A 17,192-nucleotide genomic window follows, 5' to 3' on the forward strand; every position below is an offset into this window, starting at 1 on the left:
ATGAAATCAGGTTATAGCACAGCCAGTGACCTAAACGCCGACCCGTGAGGATTTAGGCGTCAGGACAGAGCTCAGACTGCCCCACAAGCAGAGGAAAAGGACCCCGTGTCCAGCAGGCTCCGTCTCATCTCACAGAGCGCTGACCTTAGACCTGGTAAGGAGCACCTCTTCCCGAGCGCCCCCAGAAAAGATGACGAGGCTGAGTTGGAGCATTAGGACGGACCAACGTTTCAACACTTCCCTAAGAATAAAGAAAAGCGAGCACACTTTCTCGGTCTGCTTTTACAATTTAGGGCAACAGGGAGGGCGGATCTCCCCTGTGAGTGGCAGGAGGTCATGTTTCGGGGGTACTGGGATGACAGCTACGGTCGGCAGACAGACACCGTGTGGCTTCGCTGCCGGGACGGCGCTGTTCGAGGGGCCACAGGCCCTCACGGCACGCAGGTGAAGGCCATTTTCGTGGCCTTCTCACACCCGTTTTTGCCTTCCCCTCCTGTCCCCTCCTTCCTCTGCGCTCCCAGAGCCTGCCCTGCGCATTTAGCACTCACGCTGGTCCCTAGCTCCCTTCTGTGTAAGAAAAAGAAAGAAGGAAACACTATGACATACATAACGGATTAAAACCAAGGAGGGGCTAGCTCTTGGGGGGCCCTCGTCTGGGGGTTCATTTCACAGAGGCTGCAGGAAGGAGCCAGAGTGACAGTAGTGACAGAGAAAGCTTCTGTACTCAGGAAGTACTTGGGGACCTCAGGCGGCATCCTTAGGAGGCATCTGTCCTGCATACCCTTGACATTGGGCAGAGTTCCTCCCCACCCACAGCCACCCAAGCTGCAGGACTGCGCTGGGCGTGCCAGGGGTCAGGGCTCAGGAGTGGGACAAGCTCCACAGCATGGGGACGGACAACCAGCACAAGGGCAGGACTGGTGCTCCCCGTCCTTCAGGGAGCCACGTCTCCCGAGTCTGAAGTCTATTAGGAGAAGGAGCCCTGAACGGACTGAGTCACCCGGCTGATCTGGGGGTGGGGGGTGAGGAGGGATGTCCTTGTGGTTACCCACACTTGCTGGGTGGGGGGAGCGTTTATTGATTGCAGTTGCATTGAAAGAGACATGACTCAGACGTACGGTATCCGAAGCCACATAAAACACCGGGTCCTAATGGGATTTCAATGCGTGCGACTGTCGCGAACTGTACCGTGAAGTGGGAAGAGCTCAGAACAAACGCAGACAGTGCTTGCTTCAGTCCCTTCCCAGCTAAGGAAGAGGTGCGTGAGGGATCGCGTCTTTGAAAAGTTGCTTTCATCAACCAAGACCCTGGCCTTTGCCTTCCCATCGTCCTTTACTTGTAAACATCATTCAGCGATTCTCTTAAATTATTATTCTGCTTTTGTAGGGTAGTTAGTTTATGAATGGGTCTTCACAAATACACTATAAGCTACTTGAGGGCAGGTTTACATAATTCTAACAATAAAAAGACTAAAAATAACAAAGGTTGTATTGCTAGTCACGAGGGGCATACCATGTGTCATGTATGCACTGGAGTCATCCCACTTTGGGGGAAGGTGAGAAACTGAGGCTTAAAGCAGGAATGTGGCCCACCCTGGTCGGGTAGCTCAGTGGGTGAGAGCGTCAGCCCGATAAACCAACGTTGCAGCTTCCTGTCCCTGGTCAGGGTACATAAAGACTCAACCAATGAATGCATAAATAAGTGGAACAACGAATCAATGTTTCTCTCTCTATATATATTCAATAAATAAAAATAAAAATAAAAATAAAAAAGGGAACGAGCCCAGTCCGATGTTATGTAACTGGAGACGGTGGGGCCTCCACTTGAACTTGGGTGTGTGGTCCCTGTGACTCCTCCGGGCGGTTTGGGCTGCGCCTCCGGGAGGGACCCATCCCTACCTGCCTCGCTGTCTAGCCACCTGTGTGATTCAGGCACCAAGCCCTTGACGCAGTATGTCTTCAGTGGATATTTACTGAATTAAACAGAATAAAACAAAAATTCCCACACGACTGTTTTCAGAGACAATCCCAGCAGGGCTTGAAGCGAAATAAGGAGGCGGAGCGAAGTACCACTGCTTTGAAGAGACAGTCGCTAACACAACTGGTCTCTTTGGGCGAGTCCTGCAAGTTTTAAGCCCTCCTTGCTAAGACAAAGAAGGTCGTTCTGTTTTACTTACTTCTACTGATTTTTAAACACTATCTCGGATACTTTTTTCCTCTTACAGAAATTGGCACCGCTTTTAATTTTTTTCCTAGACTTGAAGAAATGATCACTTGCTTTATTTCAGTGTATGCCAACCTGCTATTTAAAACATGGGGAGCGATTTCTGGCTTTTTATGGCTTTCAAAATAGAAAAGCAAAAAGGTGAAAGGCCTCACTGATCACCTGGAAGTGAGTGAATGAATGAATGAATGAATGAGCTTATTCAGTCCCTACCATATACAAGGCATTTCTGTGTATCAGATAATTCCTTCTTTTAAAGTGCCACTCAGAGGTAGGTTTTTAAAAATTAATTCCCATTTCAGAGAAGAGTCAAATGTGGTTCCGAGAGGGGAACGGCATTGCCCAAGCCTCCCCAGCCAGGGTGTTCCCCTGGTCTGCTTTGCGCAAAGCCTGTGTCTTCCCTCTCCCATATCACAGACTAAAGGTCACGCTCACAGTCATCTTTGGCTCATGGGTGAGTCACTTTCTTGGCTTATCAACAGTAGGTTGGGATCAAAACAACCAAACGTTGACATCTTCGCGGAGTTGAAAGAGAGGGACCACCGTCTGCTCTAACAAAGCAAGAGAAACAGAGAGGCCCATTATACGAACCCGTCTGTCTAGACAGATGACTAAACAGGGGTCCCTCCAGGGTTAGACTTGAATTTCCTCTGCTCAGCCTGTTGGATACTTAGCAATAAAAAAAAAATTGCTTAAAGGCTGCAGTACGAATCCAACCCCTCCTACACTACCCAGAGAGTAGTTTAAAAGTCATTTTGGTGCAGCCTGCCTGTGCTAAAGTTTCAAGCCGAAATGAGACCGAAACAAGAAGAGCCCTGAAAAGACTTGCATTGTCTGCCTAGAGACGCGAGAACACAGCCTCACTGTCCCGTTAGGACTCCGGTGACGGCGGCCGGAACTCCCCGAGGGGGCAGGGTCTAGTTCAGGTGTCCCTGCGTGACAAGAATGGGGTCAACACTGGGCTTTTCTTTCTCACAGGCTGACAGGTACCTTCTCTCCTGCCTCCCCTGTGCCCCGGGAACTTCGGATGCTTCCTAAGTTACCCTGTGAAAAATGCTACTGGGAGTGAAGAAAAAGTCAGTAGCCTTCAACAAGGCTGAAAGTTAGAAAACAGGCGGAGGACAATAAGGTTTTTTTAAAAAAAGGCTATTTGTACTGCTATGCTTTGTATATAGAAAGTTCCCCCAGGTAGGCATTTGGGAGTTGGCCCCCTGGAGAAAATGCCAATGGACAAAGACTTCCCTCATTTCCCAAAATGTCCTTAGCGATATACAAAGCACTATTTCTGTTACGGTCCCTGTTTGCGACATTCATTCTCCCCTTCATTTAGCAAATACTTATTGGGTGCCTGAATCATTTCTTCATATGTACGGAGACAGAGAGGACTGCTGGGAGCTGGAGATGAAATTTCTTAGGGTTTCACTAGGATTTTGTATCGCGCACGCCCGTGATTGCCCAGGCCCGGCAAGAGAATGACTGTGAGAATGCACCAGGCCTCATCCACGTGCAGGTAGGAAGAAACCATTTCCACTCAACAGGGGGACACGGAGAACAGAGGGGAGATAACACGGGGAGCCGCTGAGTCACTTCAACACCAACACCCAAGCCCTGAGGTTCTGCCACCTGCTTTGGACTTTCCTAGGTCGACAGGAAAGAAATACGGAATTTAAAGAAGAAAAACGAAGACATGTAAACATCTTCTCCCCCACCCTTTTTCAGAAAAGAAGGATTTCCTAATAATCTAGGTTAGCGATTTTCAACCTTTTTCATTTCATGGCACCCAATGACTGATTACTAAAATTCTGCGGAACACCAGAAAATATATTATGTTGTATTGTCAATCTGAAAAAAAATTGTACAATTTTGATTCATTCACACCAGATGGCTATTGTTGTGTTGGTTCTTGCCATTTTTTTATTTGACCATCTAAGGGAAAAGAGGTCAGTGCCCCTGACTAAATAGTCAGGTACTGCGTGTTTTAAAGTGTCTGGCAGCACACCGGCTGAAAATTGCTCATCTAGGTACACATTCTTCTTTCTCAGTGCGTTCTCCTTCTCTGACTCTCATCCTTTCGTCCCAAACATTCTTATTTGTATTGAAGTTTATCATCTTAGGGAAGTGACTGGTAGGGTGAGCTTCGGAGTCCGGCAGACCAAGTTCAAGTTCTGGCTCTGCCACTGACTAGCTGTGTGACTGTGGGAAAATTACATGGTATCTGTGAATCTTGGTTTTCTTATCTACAGAACGGACAACGACAACAGTGTTTATCTCACAGGGATACTACGGAGATTAGCGCAGTGCTTAATGTAAGGATTCAGTAACTGAGGATCGTCACGACCCTATTCTTCATCTTATCCCTAAAGACAGAATCCGGGCCTTTTCATCCGTCAACACTCCCACCCAAATATGTGCCTTTGCTTTATAAAAAAATTCGCTCAGATTATAGCATGGATAGCTAGACAAAAAGAACACATCAGTTTTAGCAAAAGCTATGTAAACCGCGCCCCCCCCCGCCGCCCCAAACAGAGGTTCTCGACTCTGGCTGCACGTTAGAATCACCAGGAGGGCTTCTTTAAACTAAACATGGCAGTTCCCACTGTGGACCAACCGGGTCAGACTTTGGGGAGGTGCGCCCCAGCTTATTCTCATGCACAGCGAGGCTGGGGGTCTCTGGGCTGCAGCTGCCAAACAAAGACCGCCGCCCCGAGGACCCACACTTCCAATAAAGGACCAGCATGCTTCGCTATCTGAACCCCAGGTCCAAGCCTCTGCCACAGCACCAGCACACCTAGTGGGTTAGCTGTTTTGGGTGCTTCAGCTGTTCAGTTTCTGAAAGGCAGGCCACTCTCTCCCTGGCAATAACGGCAGAGTACACAATCCTCGAAGCCACGGTGGCCACAGGTCCCCGGGGAGCTGCCCTCCCCGGCCCCTCCCTCACTGTGGGCAATGACGAGGCAAGTAGCAGCTTTGGGAAAGCAAGCAGCACCGCCCCGGGGAACTAAAGAAGCAACCCCCGCTGCGGACGTGAACACAGACAAGTCAGCTCCGCTTCGGAGCGATGACACAATCCAACCGAATATTAGAAAAATGTGGTCTGACCATTTCGATTTCAGAAGGATCCAAAACCAATTTAGACTCCAGAGGTGAAAACTTCGGTGGACGAAGTTCACGGGCAACAGAACAGCTTCAGGAGTTGCGTGATATGCACAACAGGGCAATTCGGAAATACGGATGTCCAGCCACGTGCAAAGCAATGCTCTCGTTTTTTTTCTGTTCTCCAAGAGCAGCGTGCAAAACCCCAGCATCTGCTGCTACTGAGAATAGGCTGGGGAGGTGACTATGAAATTCGCAAGCACCGAGCATGCTCAGGGGCCATCGGCACGGGTGGATGGCTGTCGCTGTGTTGGGAGTCACACAGAGATGCCCCACGTCGGGGAGGGTTACTCCCCAGTTTGCTCACTGGACACAGCAGGAGGGAGCAGAGGTCTAAGCAATCTACAGATAAGGTCAATGGCGGGACACCCAGGTTCAGGTCAGACAGCATTCCAGAGAAGCACATGGTACACGATGTTCAAATAGTCACATTGGCATGGAACTCACACACAGACGTAAGACATAGGAAGGTCATGCTGCTAGCTGCTCCCAGAGAACAGTTAAGCACTACAGACTTACACACTCATGCAGACTTAGCCTGGATCCTTCCTGCTCCCTCAGCCTGGGTCCCGGAAGGAAGATGACACAGCGCAGTGCCCCTGCCAACCCGCAATGCGTGTAACGGCAGTGAGAGATCAACCTTTATGACAGGCCATTGGGATGAATAGAAGAGTTCCTAGCGTGACCTTGACCTTGTACGATAATGTTATATTCCACAGAGTCCCACTGCATCACAGCACCTCATGGTAGAATGGATTTTGCATACGACAGGTTAATTACACCTTCTGAATGTAACCACTTGGAATAACTAATGCTCGATATCACAGTTGTGCCCTGTTCTGCAGTCTCAGCATGTCCAAGCGGGTCTGCTGAAGGAGCACATCGATTTTTACAAAGACACACTAAGTGTTTCCACTGTACCAGGGTCCATGGGGAGGGTGGTCCTGCAGGCTCACAGGGGAGAGGACAATACGAAAGGGTAAACTTTCTCCTCCCAGAAAACAGACGCAGCCTCCCATTAACTGCAACCTGAATGGTCATCTTTCAAGCAGCAAATGTCGGCTCCCCCAAGAAGTCTTCCTTGACCTCTCTAGACCAAAGTAAGCTATTCTTCTGACCTCTCAGATGCCTTCCTTATGATCAACCTCATCGTGTTGGCTTCTTGGTTTTGCTTGTCCGATTCGATCTGCTGACCTCCTCGCTAGGTCGCGGGTCCCCACAGACAGGGTCTACCTTGTCTTCCCCACCCAGCGGCCCCTAGTTCAACACCCGGTGCACAGCACCGTAGTCTCAGAGGGTATCTCTTGTCCAGATGGATGAAGGAATGATATCAACTTCCCAGGGTAAAGCCTTGACGTTCAAAACTTAAAAATTAGAAAGCAAACCCTGGTCCAACAGAAATGCTTTCTGACTGATAAGAGACATAGTTTTGCAAATTCCTTGGCTTATGACTTCATCTCAGAGCTTAGGCAGAGGCACTAAGCACAGCTGGACAGATCCGAAGACCTTCGTCAGCCCAGCTCTCCACCCCCCACGTGGAAAGGCAGTCTGTCATCCTCCCAGGCCAAGGGGTGGTTGCCCATCAGTTGGGTGCCCTGTGTCCCTGGCCACCGAGTCGAGGATGGCTGTGCCTAGGCACGACAGCAGGTACAAACCCCAACAGCTGCCACTCCACACTTGTCAGCACGAGAGGGGAGACCCAAAAGGCTATTTTCACCCACAGAAGGGTACAAAGACAGCTTCTTTTCCAGAAAGAAAGGGGGTGGGTTTCCAATAACTCAGGAGCTTTCTATCTACAGAAGCCATGGTTGCCTGGCATTCAAATTATTTGCTAAAGAAAGAACTCAGGACACGCTGTTGGAGATTCCCGGTAAAGCACAGGTGCACCTGGGAATGCAGCTGCAAAGAGCCACTCCAGGTGTTGCAAAGATACCTGGGCTTTTGGCTGCTGCCTTGCTCTCCTGGGGCACTAGGCTCTCCTCAACTTCACGGCCTCAGGGACTCCTTGGCTAACACCACCCTCCTCCCCATTTCACCAAAGGAAAAGTCCCAGACTCTACAATGGCCCCCAAGCCCTGCAGGAGCTGTCCACAATGATTTCTATAACCTCATCTCCCTCGACACTTCGGTTAACCCTTGCACCCGTGAACCCTGGCACCGACTGGCCCTCTGCCAGAAGTGCTCTTCCCCAGATAGCCCAGGCTGTCCTCTGACCTCAAGTCTCTGCTTAAATGCCACCTTCCAGCGACCTACCACGCCAGCCCACTTAACACTGCGAATCATCTTCCCATGCCCCGACCCAGCTCTAGTCTTCTCCCCTATGAGAGCTATCAAATTCTACCATTGTGACCCTGGCTGGAGTAGCTCAGTGGATAGAGCACGGGCTGTGAACCAAAGTGTCGCAGGTTCGATTCCCAGTCAGGGCACATGCCTGGGTTGCAGGCCACGGCCCCCAGCAATCGCACATTGATGTTTCTCTCCCTCTCTCTCTATCTCCCTCCCTTCCCTCTTTAAAAATAAATAGATAAAATCGTTTAAAAAAATTCTACCATTCTCAGTCTCATTGATTGTCTCTCTTCTTCCTCCAGGATGTGAAGCTGCCCCAGTATCGCTGGTGTCCAGCCTGGTGCCTAACACACAGCAGACACTCCGTGAGCACGGCTGAATGAGCTAATCTATTATAAGCAAGTTTTCTCTTTCTCTTTGTCTTCCCATGGAACTCCGCCTACATTTGACATTTATCTTTAAAACCTATGTTTGGCCCTGGCTGGTGTGGCTCAGTGGATTGAGCACCGGCCTGCAAACCAAAGTGTCACCTGTTCGATTCCCAGTCAGGGCACATGCCTGAGTTGCAGGCCTGGTCTCCAGTAGGGGGTGCACGAGAGGCAACCACACATTGATGTTTCTCTCCCTCTCTCCCTCCCTTCCCTTTTCTCTCAAAATAAATAAATAAGTAAATAAAATATTAAAATAAAACCTATGTTTGTAGTTAATGTAGACAACTTTTCATTGAAGGCTTGTTAGGCAGCAGAATCAACACCATCCAACCTTCTTTTCATACTTCGGTAGCCACGTGGGCTGCTCAGTGACACAGACCACGTGGAAGTGGATATTCCTCTAATAGCAGGATGGCCAAAGGCACTAGAGTGGTTATAGACCATCCACGCTGGGCGGTTGGATTCAAAACGCTGCGTCGTTCCAAAATAGCACCGGAGAAGCAGGAGGGGCACAGCTGCACTAAGGAAATACCAAGCCATTTGTCACTGACTCTTCTCTTGAAGAGCCGGGTCGGATTTTTCACCTGCGCTAAGCCTCTGGCAGGGAAGAACACTGTTTGGAAAGCGAAAGCTGTAGTTACTCAAAGCGGAGTTTGGCTGAGATAGTAGAGTTTACATTCCATCGTTGGCTAGATCCTTACTCCACGGAATGTCCCAGAACAAGAGTTCAGGCTGCGGAGAGGTTGGCTGTGCTTTGACCAAGCGCCACCTTGGGGAGCTGAACGCTACCCACTGACTTATATATTAGAAGGTCCATGTCACTTAGGCTAGACGTGAGTCTTGAAAATCTTCTCACGCCACCGTTGCCCAGGGGAAGGCCGTTGGGTGGGAGAAGTCACTCCCCCATGTAACTTCCAAACTAGCCACCCGACCTTCCCTACGTGTGAGTAATTTAATTCCTCGCACACTCGTTGTCCCCTCTGGGGTGAAGAGGTGTGACACGTGGGACTAACAAGTCTGCCTCACTCTCTGCACACATCTGGGGACATGCACCGCCCCGGGTGGAACGTGGGTGTGCTGGGAACTCAGGGTCTGCTCTCTCAGGACCGGCGGATGAAACAGAGACCTCTCTGAACCCTTCTGTGCTGGGGGACCACTGTGGACAGAGCCCCCAGTCAGAGGGCAGCCCCTGCCTAGCGCAGCAGGGAACTGTAGTGACAAGGGAATGAACGGCAGCGCCACTCAAATATGCAGATGCCTGGGCTCCGCCCACCCCAGCCCCCTGCCCCGCAGCTCGGGGCCAGGCCCGGGGATCTGCTTCCCGCCCTTGGAGAAGCACCACCCTGAAATCTTCACCAAGCCACTCAACGCCTCTCGCTCAGCAAAGGCTTGAAAGACACACCCACACACAAACCTGAAATCGCTTTCACGACTTTAAATCCATTCATTCACGGACAGACTCCTTCTGTGGTGTATCTTCTGAACCTTCATAGGGAATTAGAAAAACTCTCAGGCAGACTAACTCCACCCTAATCCGTCCTTGGGGTGGGGGGAGGGAGATGACTTCACCAAGACAGAAACGATGCAGCATCCACGCAGCCTCTGGGCAGCAAGAACGATGTCACCTCCCAGAGGCTGTTACTGACGCCAGTGGAGACCAGGGCCCCCAGGCCGGTCACTGGGGTCGGGACAGCCGCTGTCAACTGCACCCGGGTCACAGTGGGCGAGGCGAGCGAGAGGCGCCACAGGCCCCAGCTCCCTCCGGCCGCTCCCAACGTCTCCTTGGAACGGAGGCCAGGTTCACGCAAGGTGACAGGGATGGCCCTGGAGCTGCTTGGCCCGGCCGGCCTCTGCTCAGCATGGAGAAATTCACCCTGACCCTGGCTGCATGCCGCCTGGCATCGGCTCACTTACATTTTTACTCAATTACTATTTCTAAGAACAGAGACAAAAAAAAAAACGTGGAGCCCCACCGCTCGGCAGTCTCGCGTGGAAGGTCCAGGGAGGGGTCGGCAGGGTGCTCCCCCCCAGGCCTGGAAGCAGGGCCCAGGGCAAGGTGGGGTTCCAATGTTCCCTCAGCCCAGGGAGAGGGATGCTCGAGGCCACGGAAATGCCCCAGAGTAACCCCGAGTGTGGGGTGTCTGGGAGGCAGAACCACGCAGAGGGCCGGCCTCTCCGTGTGTTTACTGTGGGAGGAGGACGTGGGAAGGACATCAGTGCAAAGTAGCAGGTAAGGGAATTGTAACAGTGAGGGACAGGATTCCCAAGGAAAAGCAAAAGGAAGGGAAAAAAAACCAGTCTGGGGCTTGAGCAGCCTGGTGGTGAACGTGAAGGCCAGACCAGAACTCGGGGCGCAGCCCGGCCACCAGTGAGCTCCAGGCGCGAGGACCTGGCATCTGCCTCCCAGGCCACGGTGTCCTGAGAAGCTCGGACTGCCCTCCCCCCACCCCCCACCCCCCGACCAACCCGCAACGTGGGCAGGACCCAGAGGAGGCGTGTTAAGTGACAGGGACATAGAGGATGTTCAACAAATGTTTCCCTTCTGTCATTCTCTCCCTTGTCCTTTTCCAAAAAGCTACTGGAGAAAAAAAAAAAATCAGACAATTAACTCCTTGGTTAAGACAGTGAAATCAAATACACATTTAGAGGCTGACTGTAACACAAAAGCTCTCGCACAAAGGAGACCTTGAAAAGCATGGATGAAACCTCTCATTCCTGTATCCCCACGGCGGCTTCTAGCGGGGCAGTCTAAGGCTTTCCGGACCGAAATAAATGTATGTCTCAACAGAATCAGTGCTTTCTGAGGAAACCCCAGCTTGGGCCACTGTAAATAAACCACTTTATTCCTTGATTCCTAAGAAGCAAGGTTAAGCACGATCCATTACAGAGCAGGTGGTGCCAGCGAATCAGACATCTCTTAGGGTAATGAAAGCACGTCTTTTGTCCTCGCTGGGACCTTTGCCCACATTTAGAATCAGTATAACCCAGACCTCTCGGGGCCTTGAGAATTCAGAGCGAACCAGCGCCTGGGTCAGAGGTCTCCTTCCTCTCTTCCTAGGCCCGGGCCAGGGGGCAGCTTGGGCCCCTGAGTTCTTCAGTGTCCGGATCATCTGAATCCTGCTCTTGGCAGTGGTCTCATTGCCCAGCACACAGTAGGTGCTCAATAAAAGCTGGCTAAATTGATTAATGCTCCAAAGCAGAGTGAGACCTGTGGCATCAACGCCCGCCCCCGGCCTGGCACGTGCCACTGGCTCTGAGGGTCAGGGCTAAGTGGTGTGAGCATGTGGCCAGTGCCCAGGTCCAGTGGGCTGGAGTCTTGTCCCCAGGACAACCCATTTTCTCATGCAACCCAAAAATGACAACATGAAGGTCACAAATAATGGCATCGGCATAACTCTCCCCCAAGCCTCCCTCTAGAACTTCCAAGCAGAGAAAAAAAAAATCTCCTCATTAATTGGGCAACTACTATGTGCCAGAAATAAGGACATTTAAATCAGATACTGAAAAAAAAAAAAGAAAAAACAAAAGGACCCTTGACCTTCTGGCCATATGGTTCACCCTCCAGGGAGTATCCTCCATGGGGGTCAGAAGATCAATATTTCCGGTCCCTCTAACCCTGAGGACACCTCTCTCAGACGCCCCGCCATCCACCCTGTCACTTACACCCATTGAGCCATCCCATCATTTCAGAGCTAGTCATGAGCGTTTCCCATAGACATGGCCGCCTAAAAAAGTTAGGGGCCCCCGTGTGCCAGGCTGCGTCTCAGGACTGCGCCGCGCCGCGGACCACCTCCCCACAGGACACACACAGGACAGAGAGAGCCGACATCACTACGTCAAAGGAGTATAAAGCAGACAAGAGTACTCACCAAGGTACCCACAGAGCACCTGGGACTGTCTGGAGCACAAGCTGCCCACTGAGCCAGAGGGTGTTGTAACAACTGGGCAGACAGCTAGGAGTTTTAAAAAGCACAGTCATTAGCTATTTTACTGACGACACGCCTCGCGCAGAGCTACACAATGATTCAAAGCGGGAGAGGGACGCAATGCACATTCTGACCGTCTCCCCCTAGGGATACATGGTCCCTGCTGCTCGGGGCCGGGGGAGTAGACACTGCAGATCTACAGGGGCGATCTGGATGCTGGTCCCAGGCGTTTGGCACCCCCTTCACCAGCCGTCGGACTCCTGAATTCACTTCTCCCTCTAACACGGTCTAGTGTTAACATAACAATGTGCAACTGATGCACCGAAATGTTAAAATAAATACCTTGACTTCTATTAAAGAGGAATAGGAACGGCCTTGGCCTGCTCTGACAAAAGACAGCCTACCTATTTCGGATACAAGGTCTGGTTCTCATTTGGTTGGCCTAGGTTTGGGGTGGCTTAAAACCACCAGTCATCGTTCCTCACCCGCACGTGAACGCTCCTTCTCGAGCGAGTCAAAGGCACAAGTGTATACTGACGGGTCTGGGGCTGCCGAGTCCCCCCCCAAAACTTGGAGGGCTCCTCGGATGGGGTAAAACCTATCCTCCGTCACCATTATTACCGCCTGAGGCTTGGAGCTTCGCTCCCTTTACAGTAAGAGCGACCAGGCCTTGCGCCGGCCTGCCGTACTGTTGCTATTTAGAAATGACGCCGAGAATGGACGAGGAAGCCCTGCTCAGTGTCCCAAGGCTGCCGGGTCGTTGGGAGAGCCGGTGGATTGTGAGCACAGGGTTTTTGCACGAGGAGGTGTGGAGAGTAAACCCTGTTCTGTCACCGATTTCTGGGGACAAGTGCCCTGAGGTGACCAGGCCCATTTCTATCCAGTGAAAGTGGGCAGAATGCGACCCTGAGGGTTCTTCGAAGATTGAAATGGGACTGACGAACAGAACGTCGTCAAGGATGTAACACGTTAGTGTCCTAACTGAGTGGTTGGAAGCTTCCCTCGCTGGCTCCGGGGCCTGGCTTGGACAGGCTTCTGTCCTGGCTCCTGACCCAGACCGAACGTCTGTCCACGCGGCTGCCCTCTGCCTGGGGCACACGTTCTAGGACGGGGGTCCCCAAACCCCGGCCGCCGGTCCGGGTCTCTTAGGAACTGGCCTGCACAGCAGGAGGTGAGCTTGAACGTAATGCTCTTGAATTGTGCCGAAAGCAACCCCCCACCCCGGTCTGGGGGAAAACGGTCTTCCACGAAACTGGTCCCTGGTGCGAAAAAAGGCTGGGGACTGCTGCGCTGGAAACCCCGCCGTCGCTATTCAGACCTGACCTGAAAACTGCTGTAACGAAAGGCGGTGGCCGCATGGATATTCCCCTGTCATGGTTCCCCCAGACCTGTCCCTTTGTTCTCTCAGACTGAACATGGATCGGAAAGATTTCTTCCACCCCCTGTAACTTACCATCGCCAGCCTTCCGCCCACTAACAAGATCTCAGCGACCTGTTTTCACACCTGGGGCGACCCCACCTCCCCGAGGGAGCCCTCTCTGATGGGGACCCGGGACCCTGGGCAACCCACGTGGCATGGCGGGGCCCACACCTGGGTTTCTGCAGCACACCGCTGCCACGTGGGCTCCACGGGCGGTAGCCAGTGGCCACCTGTCACCCGTGCGCATGTCCTCACCCATGAGCACACACGCCGTTTATTTTCAGAGCCTTCCCCACGGTCTCCCGGGAAGAAAATTCCCTCAGATCACCAGTCGGCAAGGACAGGAAGCTACCCTGGGCACACACGGGTTGTCCCAAGATGGGCAAGTCAAAGGTTTCTCGCTCGCGTCTGACCTCTAAAAAGAGATGCTGGGAGTCGCCTTCCCTGAAAAACTCGGTGTCACCCAAGAAAGGCAGCGTAGACTTTTTCTCCCAACTAGGGCCCCATGCATGTCTTGAGCGGCGGGGGTGGGGTGGGGTGGGGGGGGTGGGATTTAACTCCTTTTCCCGGGAAACAGCAGCACCGTCTTCAGGCCAGTGGCTGCTGTGGGACAATTCTATGAATGGGATCCAGATCCTTGAACTTGTCCCAGGGCAACCGGGTCAAAGGAAGTCTGTGCGGGAACAAGGCGAGGTTGCTACTGCCGTTTGCGATTTCCAACAGGCGGGCTGCAAGGAGGCACCTGTGGGTTCCTCTCACTCTGCTATTGGGTTGCCTTGTCGAAATCTTCTTTTCTTTATTTGTGTGTGTGTGTTTGTTTTGTTGTTGCTGTTGTTGCTCATTTGTTTGTTTTTAAGCCAGGCCAAAGGGTGGGGTGGTCTGGGGCCAACACAGAGGCTCAGAGGTTAAAACTATGAACTGGATGGAGAGACAAGTGATGCAAATGGTGGTTATTTAAGTTAAAGAAAGCAAGTTTTAGTTTAAAGGAATCCCAATTTTCAACAATCTATGGGACTGACATGGCCCTGTGGGAAATAAGGCCACTTTAAAACGGGAAACCCTAGGGGAAAAGTCTGAGACATTAACAGTCTTGGAGAAATAGCGCTTTCTAGAAGTACCTGGGCACTCAGTGATTCATAATGGGGGCCTGTGGGGCACACAGAAGTCGTGACAGAGAAACAGTCCTGGAACTGAAGTAATTTACAAGGAAACGGAAAGACAGGGAAGCCCTGGCCAGTGGCTCAGTTGGTTAGAGCATCGTCCCGCTACGCCAAGGTTGTGGGTTCGATCCCTGGTCAGAGAAGATACCAGAATCAACCAATGAGTGCATGGATGAGTGGAACAACAACTCAGTGTTTCTCCCTCTCCCTCTCTCTCTCTCTCTCTCATCCCCTCTCTCTCTCAAGCCAATTAATAGAAAAAACAAAAGACAATGAATTGAGCTACAAAAGTAGTGGGGTTCATGTTTGCCTATGATGACAAAACTAAGACGCAGCACAACAACTGAAACACCCAGTGTCTCCAGAGTGTCTTTCTGAACGGCCTGCCCAAGACTCAGCTTCAAATGACGGAACAATAATCTGGATGGAGGGGAGGGGCGGGGGGTGGGGCATCGGCATTCGTAGCAAGCAGCACGGGGGGTTCTCTGCTCGGTAAAATTCGAGAACCACCAGCCTTTCGCCAGATCTCATTGGGTCTGAAAGCACCCCAACCAAGTGGATCGAGGGCCCTTTGTTCTGAGCGAGCAGAGGTTGTGTGTGGTGTGACAGTGTCTGTAAGGCAGAGAGAGGTACGGTCTTCCTCGCTACAATGGCACCTTCCGCAGAATTCAATGCCATTAGACAGGCTCCTGAAACTCCACGTCCAATTAAATTCCTGCCTCAACCCCTCCCCCACCCTCCACACAAACACCTGTCTGGTGATTACAGTAATTCCACAGGTGGGCACAGTCGTCTCTTCTGGACACTGCACTACAATGAGTTTTGACTCAGAGAATTCCCAGCAAACAGTCCTGAGAAAGGACAAACTGCTGGTCCCAATGCTGGGGGTCAGCTTGGCTCGAGACCCACCTTCTAGAATCTGAGCACTGGTGCCAAAGCATTAAGGAAATTGGACACGGTGCCATATACCTAGCTGCGTTACTGATGGTAACGTTTTCTGACAGTGGGCTTCTTCTGAAATCTCTCTTCTTCGAAGACAAACTAGCCCCAGGGCCCTAAGTCTGGGGAGGAGAGAAGCCCAAGTTCTTCAGGTGAAACAGTGGTCACTCAGGACTCCGTGCATGGGGCCAGCCATGACCTGTGCTAACCCAATAACAACGCGAGGCTTAATCCTATGAGGAGGCACACATGAAGGACTAAGTCATTATTGAAATCAACATGATTTTTTAAAATCCTCACCCAAGGACATTTTTCCATTACTCAGAAAGAGAGAGAGAGAGAGAGAGAGAGGGAGGGAGGGAGGGAGGGAGGGAGGGAGAGGGAGAGAGGTGAGAAAGAAATACCAATTGGCTGCCTACTTGTATGTGCCCTGACTGGGGATCGAACCCACAACCTGGATACGTGCCCTGGTAATCAAACCTGTGACCTTTCAGTCTATGGGGCAACACTTCAACCAGCTGAGCCACACCAGCCAGGGCTCGACATGGTTTTCACACAGACGTATCTAAGGGTGCCAATGCCACCTCAGAACCTGAGGTGACAGCTTTGTTCCTGCTCAGCCACTTCTGGGTAAAAGTCAGGGGCTCGGACTCCAACCTCTGTCCCTCTCCCCAACTTCCAAAGCCCCAAGTGCCAAGTGACGAGATTGCACGTGGAAACATATCCCCACAGGAAGCCCTGACAGGCTCCCAGGGCCACAGCGCCCCTACAACATCACCCACCTCCTGCAAAGACCTGTCTTCAGTCTGGGCTATTTTTTCTCCCTCCAAAGTAGACTTGAAATAAGCAATTCACCGTTTTGGCTTTTGTCAACTGTCAACTTAATTATAAGAGTTTATGATAAAGAAATACGACTTCAGTGGTATTGTCATTAAGGTGTCACAGCAGGCGTGAAAATGAGATTAAGTCCATGGATGGGGAAATTAGTGACCCAATAGGAATGAACCCCCAAAGCGGAAGAATGATGAAGCTACTGTTCTGGGTGGTATAAAGAGAACGAACTTAGTCTGAGAAGCGTTAACAAAATTGAAATGAACCCTAAACTCAAAAAACTAAGTTATATTTCCCAGAAAATTCCCATTTATGGATGATTTGGCAACAATAGCTTAGTGCTCTTAAAATGCATTGGTAAATGCTGTCTTTATTACATTTGCATAGACCAGTGGCTGTGCGGTCACTTTGGCGTCTTTCTCGAAAACAGACTTCGCGTTCTCGTTCGCAAGACAAAGCGACAAAGGAGGGTGCTTCTGTGTGACACAGCCCAGTGCCGTGGACGAGCAGCTATCTTCTGTGCACCAGCCTGTGAAGACAGACGTGGTACTTGCCCACGTGCTGTGGGTGAGGTCGGGAAAGCTGAATGCACAGAGCCACCACCTAAGTCACAGCATTTGTCTCTTTCTTTCCTGAGACTGGAAAGATGCTACAGCATTTCCTGAAACAAACACATCTCCAAAAAAAAAAACGCCCCAAAACCTCTCATCTTCGAACAGCTGCTCCCTGACTTCAGAAACACGAGGTCCCTCTTCAGGAATAGCCAGTGGCAGAGTGACCCGTAGGTGGGCAGCAAGGACGGCCAGGAAGGGGGTCTGCCTGC

General features: G+C 51.4%; 1 protein-coding gene across 3 annotated transcripts in view; it reads right to left on the bottom strand.

Annotated features, from left to right (window-relative positions):
- The window catches only part of TGFB2 (transforming growth factor beta 2), a 68,123-nt gene that overhangs the window by 42,092 nt on the left and 8,839 nt on the right, over window positions 1–17,192 (bottom strand). For 2 of the 3 annotated variants that reach the window (XM_045817395.1, XM_045817381.1), the window contains exon 2: window positions 11,963–12,046. The exons of the other annotated variant lie outside the window; for it this stretch is intronic. In XM_045817395.1, coding sequence (XP_045673351.1) covers window positions 11,963–12,046 — 84 coding nt within the window. The remainder of the gene's footprint in view (window positions 1–11,962; window positions 12,047–17,192) is intronic. 3 annotated transcript variants of the gene reach the window in all.

Source organism: Phyllostomus hastatus, unplaced genomic scaffold, assembly GCF_019186645.2.
Source record: "Phyllostomus hastatus isolate PE091 unplaced genomic scaffold, TTU_PhHast_1.1 phas_contig_148, whole genome shotgun sequence".
Taxonomy (NCBI): domain Eukaryota; kingdom Metazoa; phylum Chordata; class Mammalia; order Chiroptera; family Phyllostomidae; genus Phyllostomus; species Phyllostomus hastatus.